Source organism: Rhododendron vialii, chromosome 11a (assembly GCF_030253575.1).
Source record: "Rhododendron vialii isolate Sample 1 chromosome 11a, ASM3025357v1".
Taxonomy (NCBI): domain Eukaryota; kingdom Viridiplantae; phylum Streptophyta; class Magnoliopsida; order Ericales; family Ericaceae; genus Rhododendron; species Rhododendron vialii.
This window is the reverse complement of record NC_080567.1, coordinates 31,512,722-31,524,928: the sequence shown is the minus strand read 5'-3', so window position 1 is coordinate 31,524,928 and position 12,207 is coordinate 31,512,722. Positions and strand designations below refer to the sequence as shown.

At 37.4% G+C, this 12,207-nt stretch overlaps 1 protein-coding gene and 1 non-coding gene across 3 annotated transcripts; one reads left to right on the top strand and one right to left on the bottom strand.

Annotated features, from left to right (window-relative positions):
* The first annotated feature begins 4,146 nt into the window (after window positions 1–4,146).
* TRNAM-CAU (transfer RNA methionine (anticodon CAU)) lies at window positions 4,147–4,231 on the top strand. Its single transcript is given in 2 exon segments — window positions 4,147–4,184; window positions 4,196–4,231. It is a non-coding gene; the product is annotated as a tRNA-Met (tRNA).
* Window positions 4,232–5,472: 1,241 nt separating this feature from the next.
* On the bottom strand, window positions 5,473–10,849 carry LOC131308903 (chaperone protein dnaJ A7A, chloroplastic-like). Of its 2 annotated transcripts, none has more exons than XM_058335949.1 (8): window positions 10,571–10,849; window positions 9,157–9,261; window positions 8,181–8,322; window positions 8,021–8,078; window positions 7,487–7,529; window positions 6,992–7,040; window positions 6,829–6,909; window positions 5,473–6,707 (listed from the first exon to the last, which is right to left on the bottom strand). In XM_058335949.1, the coding sequence occupies exons 2-8, from the start codon at window positions 9,255–9,257 to the stop codon at window positions 5,856–5,858; spliced, it is 1,326 nt and encodes a 441-aa protein (XP_058191932.1). In that variant the 5' UTR covers window positions 9,258–9,261; window positions 10,571–10,849; the 3' UTR covers window positions 5,473–5,855. The 2 variants fall into 2 exon arrangements, with proteins under 2 accessions (XP_058191932.1, XP_058191931.1); XM_058335948.1 differs by having other exon boundaries at window positions 9,157–9,264; window positions 10,571–10,766.
* Window positions 10,850–12,207: the final 1,358 nt, after the last annotated feature.

Below are 12,207 nucleotides of genomic sequence, written 5' to 3'. Positions count from 1 at the left end.
AGTTGTGTGTGCAGCTTCAACATTTGACTCAGACTCATTAGAAGCAGCACTAGCAAAACCACAAAATAATTTATCCTCCATATCTGGATTCCCCCAGGTTCCGGATATTTGAAAACCCATTGCACAAGCCAGTTATATGTTGCTACAAGTGCCCGGCGGATGGCGACGAAACTTAGGCCGCCTGCAGAGAGCGAAATCCCACTAGGGCTAGATCTTATAGATCTGATGCCATGTGAAGAAAAGCAAAATGATGAATTACTGATTGTGTATAAACCATAACTGCTTATACGATTTCTTAGTCCTAAATTAATGGGTTGCCCCAAGCGTAGGGTAGAGACCGACGTAGAACAATATCAGCCTCAATTACTGTATAATATTTTAATTTCGCGCTTTTTGTTCCAAATCCTTAAAATACATGCAATACACAAATTATGCATTAAGCTCTGAATAATAATATAAATGAGACTTAACAAAGATAAATTAGAGGGCGCTAATGTAAACATTTACATGTCTATCCATAACCCTAACATGCCTTTGTATAGGCCACAGGACTTGGTGACTAAGAAACTGACCAACAAGGAAACATAAATATTGACTTAGGCCTAAACAGGAAATACTGTATAATATTGAAACCTAGAAAATATGGTAACATAATATTTTCTAATATTATGTTAATATTAGTCTCTATCATCTCCATCACCCGAGTCAATCGCTCAGCTCCAAGTCTCCTGATTTGTCACCTCCACGTGCATCCGGGCTGCACGTGAGGGGAAGTGTTAGACTTGTCCCACATTGCTCATCTAAGCCACCCAAGTTTGGTTAATAAAATCTAGAGGCTACTCCATCTATAGCCAATTGGTTTTAGATTAGAACCCATTCAGGTTCGGGTTCTAAGTTCTCCTTGTTGAAGCTCACCTTTTGTTATCGGGAAGCTAATGGGGTAGCTGAATTGTTAGCTTTAATGCAGCAGCAACTCCATGTTTTTTTGTTCTACATCGAGTTGTCCCCGATTTTTTTTATCCCCTTTGTATAAGGATAGTTCCACGTTTTGTAAAAAACTATCACTCTTGTACTCCTTTTGACTTAATAAGTACTATAATTTTAAGTTGTTGGTTTCAAACAAAAGAAAAAACTTTTTCACCTATATTTTTCTCTTCTATTTTTTTTGAACGGGATTCTCATCTTTTTCTTTCTTCCACCACTAATTTTATACTATCCAAATTCGACTAGCAAATCTCTCTGAGTCCTCAAAATTAATACTAAGGTATATTTAAATGATTTTAGTGACCAATTCGCTTTTGGGTACTAGTATTATCAAATCGAGATGAGGGATTTCCAATGCCTTCTTGTTTGACCTAATCTATGCTCCATTAAAGTTCATCCAAGGGTTTAGGTAGCGGTAACTTGATTTTATTTCTATTCTACGCACACAATAATTCAAACATAACATTTTACATACACGTGGGACCCGCACATAGTAATGTGTGTGGAGCCCATATATACATGAAAGATTGTATTTGATGTTGTGTTAGTAGCATTTTTATTTAACTAATTAATGGTCACTTTGGAGTTGTTCAATACGTGGTTAAACTATTCTTGCTTTTGTGCAGATCTCAATTATTCCTGAAATCCGGGAGAATCCAATCCATGCATGTGTAAGGACTTTGGATACAGCTACTAGCCGCACTGTCGATGCCAGTTGAGCCAGCCCTAAGGGTTAGTCTGTCGATTGGTGAATTTGCTTTCCATCCAATTGGGCAGGGTTTAGTTTTTGAGGTCAGACCGTAAAAAATTATTTTTTGAATTTCCTAGTTTCGGTATGGAATCACCTTGTATTGGACCAAAAAGAGAATTAGTTGAGGTGCTTAAAGTTGTCCCACATACCCTGATTGTTGAACTAAAAAAATGTGAGTTGGGCCTTTTTGTGCTCACTTTGGACGTCTGTTTCATTCATTTTTTTTAAAAGCTCGTCAAAAACTTCAAATCTTATTGGTCGAGTATCTTGTAGAATTTGATTCGATTTAGTTCGTCAACCTTTTTTTTTTAGGATAAATTCATTTTGATATCATATTAATCAAAAACCGATCAACGTGATTTTGGGGATATTTTCAACAAGCTAGACAATTTTTTAAACGCATTCGATCATTTAAGTCCGATGAAGACCCACAAATAACCTCCACAGCGCGATCCTAGAGAGATTCTCTTCCCACGTGTTGTGCACGTTACACTCTCTATATCTGTGTCTTAAAGTTTTTTTGAAAAAATTAATTCGTACACATTTCAGAGATCTATTTTGTGTAAAGAAATCTATATTAGATGGGGAGGGACCTATAAATTATTGAAACCGGACAAACAAGAAAAAGCACAGCAAGTGAGTATACAGATACGAAGAAAAAGGGGAATGATATGCCATTTTCTTTTTCACCGATGTCACTCCCTTTTTTGTCTTGTAGTGTGTGAATTTACACAATAGTCCATGCATTTTGTAAAAATTTATTGCATTGAGGGGTTCACCTAAGTAAAAGACAAAAGGTGAGTGACATTGGTAAAAAAGGGAGTGACATTATCATTGGCCAAGAAAAAAGATTATATGCACGTATAAAGCTTCTTTTAATATTCTCCTTCTTAACGACTCTTGTGCTCGTCATCGCCCTCATGCGTAAGGAGCGTAACTGTGCGAAAAGACTGTGAAAGAGGCTGTAGTAGTGACAGCTCCAAAAAATCTTAACAAAGTGCTCATGAATTCCTTTTATTCTACAAGCTCTATTCTCAAGAATTCATTCAATTCTACAAGCTAATTTTTTTCTTAGGAAATTGTGTGGCGAATAGGCTTGCACAGATCTTTTTGGACATGTGCCCTTATTTTTAGATATATAGAGCACAGAGAGAAGTCAAAATGTGATACCAATACAAATAGATACTTTGTTCTCCCTCTATTTTTCTAATTTTTTCATTAAGAGTGTGAACATTATTAGGTGTTCAATTTATAAATGACCAGAATTTATGGGTGTTCATGGTGCAGAACTAAGTGTTAAAACAAAACTTGAGATAAAATTACTACATGTATTATGAAAAAAAAAAAACAAGGGTGTTTAATTAACTTGTGGAGCCATTGGGATTGATTGAGGTGCACATAAGTTGGCTTTAGACACCCTATTTTACGCCCCAAAAAAAAAAAACTTCTTTCAAATTAAATAGCATAAATTTTATTTTGGATCTTATTCTTACTGTTGCTTTGGCTCGTATATTTTTTTATTTTTTCTTCCCAATCTGCCATTTCAACAATTGAGTTTTCTTATCAGTCTTTACCTTTCTTTTTGGAAAAGACTACAATACACACCCCTTATTTGAGTGTGTATTATATGCACCCCACAAAATGTTATGAATTATAAATAAAATGTTATGAATCATATTGCTAAAAAGTTACGAATCGTATAAAGGTTACGAAATACACCAAAATGTTATGAGTCATAATGAAAATGTTACGAATCGTACTGCTGAAAGATTATGAATTCTAGAACAAAAGTTATGAAACACACTAAAATGTTATAAATAAACCAAAAATACGTGCATATGGTACACCCTTTTAAGGGATGTGTATTGTAGACTTTTCCTTTTTGGGTCAAAATTTAGGAGAACGAAATATTAGTGAAAAATCATTGGGGTTTTTTTAAAAGCGCACATCTTGAAATAAACATTAGTAGTTTCTTTTACAAATCAAACGTTCTAGTGTTGAGGCAAAAACAACACAAAAAAGGGTGATGTTTGACTTGGATCATGAGGTGGAGTATAGTTCAGTGGTCTCCGGCACATCGCCACGTGACACGTCCAGGTGTCCTCTACATTAATAATATAAAGCTCATGAATACGTGGTGCCCCAGATTTAACAATAATTTTTTCACGTGATCCTGCCTTTGATCAGATCGGGAAGGAGAATAGTCCAAGTGTACGCGCACAGTACGTGTAAACTGGCCCAAAACACCCTTGACTGCAGGCGAAAAAAAAAATCCAACCATGCACGCTCGTACCTATATGAAATTTTTGGATGAATCAGTCACGTTGTTTGTGCCACGGCTGACACAAATGGTGAGTGAATTCCATATGTAGAGAAGTAAAATCTGTAAAATCAAAGTTTCTTTCGCAGCTGGGGTGGTGGCGCAGTTGGCTAGCGCGTAGGTCTCATAGCTTCTGAGTTATCCTGAGGTCGAGAGTTCGAGCCTCTCTCACCCCAAACTTTCTTTTTTTAATTTGTTTAAACTACATTAATGTGGAAGTTATCATGAATGATTTTCACTCAACATTCTTCTTATTAATGTTTAAAACTCAACATTAACCTCCTCGGCAAGATATTAGTATGATTTTGGATGGAACTTGTCATTTGAACAAAAAATGACATTAGTATGATTTTGGATGGAACTTGTCATTTGAACAAAAAATGACATGATAAATTTTTATGACAAAATTATCATTCTCTTCATCTAACGGTAATTTTTCAAAATCAAAAGAAGTTGGGGAGGGAAAAGAACCTAACTGTTGGGATTAGGTGTGGGAGAATCGTGGTGTAAAGGGTGATTAGGGTTTGAATAGATTTCGTTAGAGTGTGGTGAATGGATTTGATATTTGATGTGGCGGTTTTAGGGGGGTTATGAGTGAAGGTTAAAATGAAAAAAAAACGTCATGGGCTTAATGATCGAGAGTCAAGAGGATAATTGTGATCTTTCTTGTTGCTTCGGAATAATAACTGTGATTTTCCTTTGACGCCATGTTTGACATCTAGAATTCGTATAATCTAAACATGTCAAGTGTTGAGGGTTAATTTAACAGAATTTACCCTTTTAATTTTTCCTTTTACCCCGTTCTGTAACTAAGCATATACAGAAATTTTGAGAATTAGCCCATGCCAAAATACAGTATCTACAATGAAAGCACTTTAAAGATTTTGTGACAGTCTCTAATGCCTGAAGCATAATAATTTGCCACAGATCACTGAAACAAAATTTATCCCATACCAAAAGTTTCCACTGCATGAACTTCCACATATAGATTTCTTCATTTATCACAAAAATACCAAAATTCAACCGATTTAGAGTACTACTAGTGTACGACGCTTTCGAAGTTTATGACAGCCAAAAACTTTTCCCAAAAGTATAATGGAACATACAAATTTCTTCTCCCTGCTATCCTCACAATCTGCAGCAACCATTGTTCCGTTCCTGTTTATTCTACTCCATAAGGGTTCTGTACCGATAAATATTTTGTTCAAAATTCGTTTTCCAATATACCTATCAAAAGCTGTAATCCCCAGAAAATGTCAGGTGATAAGGTACCATGCAAACCAGATCAGCTGTCCATGACTAGGTGCCAATCTCCACAGAATGTCATCATAGAGACATAGTACATAGTTTCTACGTCCTGAACAGAATATCAAACCCTGCCTAGCCAACAAAATAAGGACTTCAAGAGCAAGGCACATTTGAGATGACAAAATATATATTGAAAGACGAATGAGAGATTAAATAACAAAATTTGTGGGGTTGTACCCAGATTTACAAGAAAACATGTTATCGGAATCTCGGCAACATAAAGGAAAGGCCAGAACATATAGCAGCAATGTGTCTTCGACCTTTATATTTCTTCCTATGTTATAAAGTACTATAATGCGCAGCACAAATTCAACCCCTCAAAATTCCCCCGCATGAAAAGCAGCTGTACCTGACAAAATCAGCACAAAAGCTCCCACTCCCAAGAGGATCACTTGACATCCAGAAGTGGAGGGAAAACAAATAGCAGCTGTATCTAACAAATCAGCGAGAAAGATACGGTTCGACAACACAAGAACACCATCTGTGACTTGACTATCTCCTACTGTTAGGAGCTTTTTCTTTATTTAGGTTTGCAAGTTCTTCAATAAGCTTCTTCTCTTCACCACTTACCCATTTTGGAATCTCAACTTGCACCTTCACCAACTGATCACCCCTCGTGTTCCTTTTGTTTAAATATGGGACACCCTTTTTTGCCATCACTAGAGTTGTACCCGGCTGGGTCCCTGCCGGAATCCTCAAGTCAACCGTTCCATCAACTGTTGGAACCTTTTTCGTCGTTCCCAAAATAGCATCGATATAAGAAACTTTACAATCGCAGAGAATATTTCTGTCATCTCGTTTCAATACAGGGTCCCCAAGTACATCAAGGAGAACAAAGAGGTCTCCAGGGGGGCCACCTCTCTTTCCTGCATTACCTTCGCTCCGGACCCTTAACCGGCTGCCGGAATCAACCCCGGCAGGGACTTTTAGGCCAATCCTTTTCGACTTCCTAACTCGCCCATCGCCGCGACATGTATTGCAAGGAGTAGAAGACTCCCCCATCCCACCACAAGAAGAGCAGGTCATTACCTGCTGAAATACACCAAGTGGAGTCCGTGCTGCTGTAACGACTTGTCCTTGTCCTCCACATGTGTTGCACGTGATTGGTTTGGTTCCTGGCTTGGCACCCGACCCATCACAGGCAGCACATGTCTCAAGCCGAGTTATTTCAATCTCCTTTTCTACACCAAATACCGCTTCTTTGAAATTCAAAATCAAATTGTAAATCTGGTCCTCACCCTCTGTTGCTCTACTCCTAGAACCCCTTCCACCCATACCCATCCCACCCATACCCCCCAAGCCATCAAATAATGTCTCGAACAGATCAAAGGGGTTGCTGAAATCCTGCAATAATGAACAACCCAAATGAGAAGAGAATGTGAAGCAAGAGAAACACAAAAGATGCTGGAAATTGTGAACACATTTATTTCGTTGTTAAATTCATTCACAGTAAAAGAGAACTCACCCCTGTGCCCACGCCAGCACCTTTGAGCCCTGCTTCTCCATACCTGTCATATATCGAACGTTTCTCATCATCTGACAATACCTGTAAGTATCCATTAGACTTGCCATTACTTAACTGGAAATCATCAAGCAGGATAAATACGTATATGGAACTAGAAGTTTACCTCGTAAGCATTGCTGATGTCTTTAAATTTCTGCTCTGCTCCAGGTTCTCTGCAGGAAAGGAAGAACAAGAGTTCAAACAAAGCATTTCACTTGTAGAATTTCAAAATCTTTTGGGTTTCTATGAGTTATGGGGAGATGCTCTCTTGGCATGAACTTAGTCGACTTCTATTTTAGTTGCAGAAAATAACTAAAATATATCCCAATTTCTGAAACATATGCAATAAAGTCCTACCGCAAACACGTCTTCATGAAAAGAAAACAAATTCTTATGGCATCATCCTGAAACTGAAAGTAAAGCCTCTAAGAGACATACGACTTGTCTGACCAATAAATTACTGTATCAAGCGCTTAATATGACGATAACATAAGGAAGGTCTTCTCATGAAGAGGTGCTTGGCATACATAACCAATATAACCAAGAAAGTAGTAGATAGAAAATCAAATAGAAACTGTCAAAATTTACACCAGCAGATAGAAAGTGTAGTTCAACTTACTTGTTCACATCAGGATGACAACTCCTGGCAAGCTTCCGATAAGCTAAAAAAGAAAGAAAAGAAGGTTAGGTTAGCATATAGCCAAGTGAAGAATACATAAAGATGAATACAAATCGAACATCTGTGATACTGTATAAAAAGGTTTTGCTCCTCTCCACAAAAGAAGCAAATATTAAGGTTTATGGAGTGAGTACAGATATCCAACCATTAAGAAGCATCTGAATAATTCCACAGCAAGTAACATTTTCACGGACTGGGTTTCAAGAAACTTTTAATAGCCTGTTCATCAAGTGTCACAGGCTGGTCCTACCAAACATTAACTAAGGCAAGTTTTAAAAAATCTCTGCTCATTTTTCATCCCGAAATAGATCACACAGCAATATCCTCACCAAGAATGGCTGGCAAAAAAAATGAACATCCAGTCCTCTAGTTTCATAGAATGAGAAACCATAATTAAAGCAACACAGACACTCAACAATCACAGGAATCCCACGAAATTGATGACATAAGAGCAGGGATCAAGATTTTAGTTACCACTTTTAATTTCAGACTTGCCAGCATTTTTTGACACCCCAAGGACAGCATAGTAATCCTGTATAAATGCAAGGCTGTTAAAAGTAGAAATGATAAGGAACTTGCAAAACCAAAAACATGAAATGACTCAAAAGGAAAATTTTCCAAGCTATAAACTCACACTACTAGCTCTAACAATCAAACGAGCTCCCCTGCGATGATGCGGATTCCTACATGGAACAGCATGGAATAATGCATGCAAGGAGCCTTGAGAAAATATGGTCGAACTTGATGATGCCAAGGCTCTTATCTTGCTTGAGACGCTACAACAGAATGTTAATGATGCCAAATGTCAGTCTAAGGACATGTGGTCTTCAAGAATAACAGAAGAGAACCAGGAAAAGACATATGAAAATGCATTAAATATAAACTTATGTTACAGCTGTGGCGAAGCTAATATCAAGTGTGTCAAAGCCGGTCATGGACTGTTTGGTAGTATGTTTCAGTCTTTCAGAACTAGTGAGCACAGGGGTGGTTGTATCAATCAGGAGAGCTGACATGTGCTTCCTGCTCTATTGCGATGGTTAAATACGTGTGGTTTGCGATAATGTTCTCACTGCTCTATTCTGAGGGCTGTTTCAGTGGCTTATTGATGTTTGTGGCTTGTGTGGATGGCCTGTAATGCCTAGAAGCGGTGCTCCAATCCATAAGAGAATCAAGATGTTGCCTGATTGAACATTGTAAAAACATGCTTGGTGTCGAGACCGCACTTTGGCACGAGGTGGAAACGCTCTATTTGCTGGGGTTTCTCAATGTGCTTTATCACAATGTTATGCCAAGAATTTCAATGCAATTACTAGTTTCCTATCATCAACTTGCACACAAACACAAAGAAATTAGGATAAAATTGCCATAAGGATATTTCATCTACAAAACCGATAATTGGATATTATGATCCCTGGTGTCGAATGAACACAGAAAGCCTAAATGAATTAGAAATGGAGAGACCATATCTAGACTAGGATTCAATGTCTTAAAAGACTCTCGTTGATCAATCATCATTTATCCATTCATCTTGTCACATGCAAAACATCATAAATACCCAACAGCAAACTTCATAAGCATATTACTACGAAGAGAAAGTAACTAATACTTACCAATGCGAATATGTGCATTTGTTTGCAACAGAAGATGTTAATGTCAAACGAGGTTGTCCACACCGAACCACCCATGTACTTCCACAGGGTATAATCGCCATCCAACTACTAGAAAATGAGAAAAAAAATGTCTTAACAAAAGGTGCATTTTTGGAATTTCATAAGATGAAAATTGTGACTCAAAGAATGAGAATGCAATACTAAAACCAAAAGCATCAAACATAAGATCTCAATCCACATAGACACTCGCCATCCACAACATCTATTAGGTTAGGTAGCTTTAAGACAAGTTTCATGTCATTATCAGCACAATAATTACATTAACTCTAAAGGGAGAAGAAGGAAATTGTGAAAGTACAGCTACTCAGGTACCCAAATTTCGGATAATTGCCCATGTATACCTTAATAACCTTAAGATTCACACCCAAAAAAGTACGCTCATTAAGTATCCTTTAATGGTGCCTGGAAGGAGTAGATTAGGTACAGACTTAACATTTGGCATTAACTTTCAAAAAGTGGCTAACCCCTGACTCCAACCCACAACCTAGATATTAGTAGCAATCGTTTTTACAAAACTAAACCATGTCTCGCATCAAATACCAATCACATTTCAATCCTAACTGATTACCATGTTACAAAACAATTGCGTCTAGTTGGGTTCAGATGTCAGAGCTATTTGTCCCACAACGAGCCAGGCATACCTAATTCCGAGACTCAAATGGGCCAACTTAAGAAGAGGCATTACCTAGATTCTGTGTCTTTATTCCTAAGAAAATGGGGGAAATGATCAAATGATGCATATGCTTCTGGATAACCAACTAACTTCAGTTTACTCCCGTTACTTTTCCACATTAGCTGTAAACAGAAGTTGTGACAAATGACACATACTCCCAACATAGGATAAGCTATAAGCAACCCAATAAGCAGCAGCAAACAACCACACAGTCATTTTGCAAGCCCAAAAATATCCAAGCCATTGTTTCAACTTTCGAACTAGAAAAGATACAAATTGACCCCAATAACGAATTTTCCATACAAAGCGAAACACAAGTCACGATTTTCCAATCTAAATCAGTCCCTTTAGAAAAGGGCGAATATTGATATGCACATTAAAACCAAAAATGACAACAGAGCAAATCACTTCCTCCTTCCAAAACATTCCCAAGATGCAAATTGAGCCCAACAACACATTTCCCACAAAAATAAAAATCGACCCAATCTTGACACGTACAAAAAATCCCAACAAATAAAAAAATCAACGACAGAGCAAAACAATTCAAAAATCACCCTTTTATAATAACTCTACCAATACTGTGATCACGGCGTCCTATCAGTTGATAACAAGAAACCCGTTTAAGTAGAAGACGATACTATAGTATCTTGATACATGTGAGTGTGTGGAGAGAGAGAGAACCTGGGAGAGAATATGAGAAGCTGTTGTTGGGACTTGAGGTTGGTGGAGAGTTGGAGAAAAGGGGGGTGGGTTTGGTGAGTGAGTTTGGACTCTGTCTTTCTTCTTTGGGGCGGAAGAGGAAGATGAGGCTCCAAATGCGGAGGAGAGAGAAAACGTAGGGCTAACCAGAAGTATAAATACAACTGCGCCCTGATAAAATTAGTGGCTGCGTTGTTGCCCCGATAGTGTAATTACGTTTGTCTACTATAGAGATAGACAGTGGGCCGTAGATCTCCGACCCGGACGTCTTTTCTTCCTTTCTAATTTCTTTAAAAGGCAACTTGGATTCTCATAGTCCTAGCCATAGTCGTTTGCCGTTTCACATGCGTAAATGGACGAAGGGGCTCGTGGATTCCAGTTCCAGATTTTCAAATAAGGACGATGTTACGGTGTCTCCGGTCATTTTGAAAACACTGGTTGTGTTTGGTTGAGAGTTTAGTTTAGTTTAGTTTTGATAGTAGATGGAGAGAGAAATAAAGTAATGAGTGGAGAGAGAAATAGACTAATGATTGAAGATAGGGGTAATGATTGGAGAGAGATGTGAAAGTAATAATTGAAAAAATAGGGTAATGATCGGAGAAAGAAGTAGGGTAATGATTGAAAAACAAAACTAAAATGGCAAACTAACAATGCCACCGTAATTTTGACATATGCCAAAAGTCACGGTGTCTCTGAACGGCGGATGGACACCGTAGCATTTCCCTTCAAATAAATATTTAAAAACTACGGAGTAAGTATTTATTTTGTAAATAAGTACTTCTTTTTTTATGAGAAGAAAACAGATCACAACAATTTTCACACTAGCTATGGCCAAACCCGCTCTCCACCATTCATCTTACATAGTACTCCCTTCGTTCCGGTTTGTTTGTTCTCTTTTTGAGAGCATTTGACCTCTCAAAAAATTGTCTATAATTTTCAATTCGTAATGTTTTTAATATGTAATATGGATCTTGTTTGATAGATCTCAATTAGTTTTATTATACAAAATCTTCACAATCATAAAAAATGTTATAAAATGTAAGATATAAGTATATTTTTGAAAGATACAAATTTCGACGATTGGACAAACAAATTGGGACGGAGGGAGTACACATATCGTTCTATCGTTACATGAAATTCTTATCTTTAGTTAAGAATCCCAAAAATATTAAGGCAACATTTATATGGTAGGGAAAATTTCAAAAAAATCCCTGAACTTTCTGACAACTTGCAAAAAAACACCTGAACTTTCACTATTAACAAAAAAACACCTAAACTTAGCATTCCGTTAACAATTTGACCCCTGCCGTCCAATTCCGTTAGTTTGTAACGGATGGAGCTAACGGAAGGCGTTAACTTTATTTATCGAAAATTACTTTAACCCTATTTTTTATTTTCAAATTTTACCTTTCCCCCCCTCTCTCTCTCTCTCCCCCTTTTTTTTCTTATTAGAATCGACTCCACACTACCAACTAACCCCACAACCAACCGCCTAAGCCTTAGCCACAATTTCAGAAATTCAAAAGTTACAAATAGGGAAAGTAGTAAAAAAAAAGAAAAGGTTACAAAGAGGAGGTTAAAAGATCTTTTGAATTTCTGAAATTGTAGCTAAGGCTTAG

What these genes read in the sequence shown, in the direction of transcription:
- LOC131308903 (XM_058335949.1), bottom strand. Translation starts at nt 9,257, where the DNA reads ATGGCGATTATACCCTGTGGAAGTACATGGGTGGTTCGGTGTGGACAA. An exon ending in AAATGCACATATTCGCATTG is followed by an intron (nt 8,323 to 9,156) that starts GTAAGTATTAGT and finishes ATTCTGTTGTAG; the next exon opens with CGTCTCAAGCAAGATAAGAG. An exon ending in TGATTGTTAGAGCTAGTAGT is followed by an intron (nt 8,079 to 8,180) that starts GTGAGTTTATAG and finishes GCATTTATACAG; the next exon opens with GATTACTATGCTGTCCTTGG.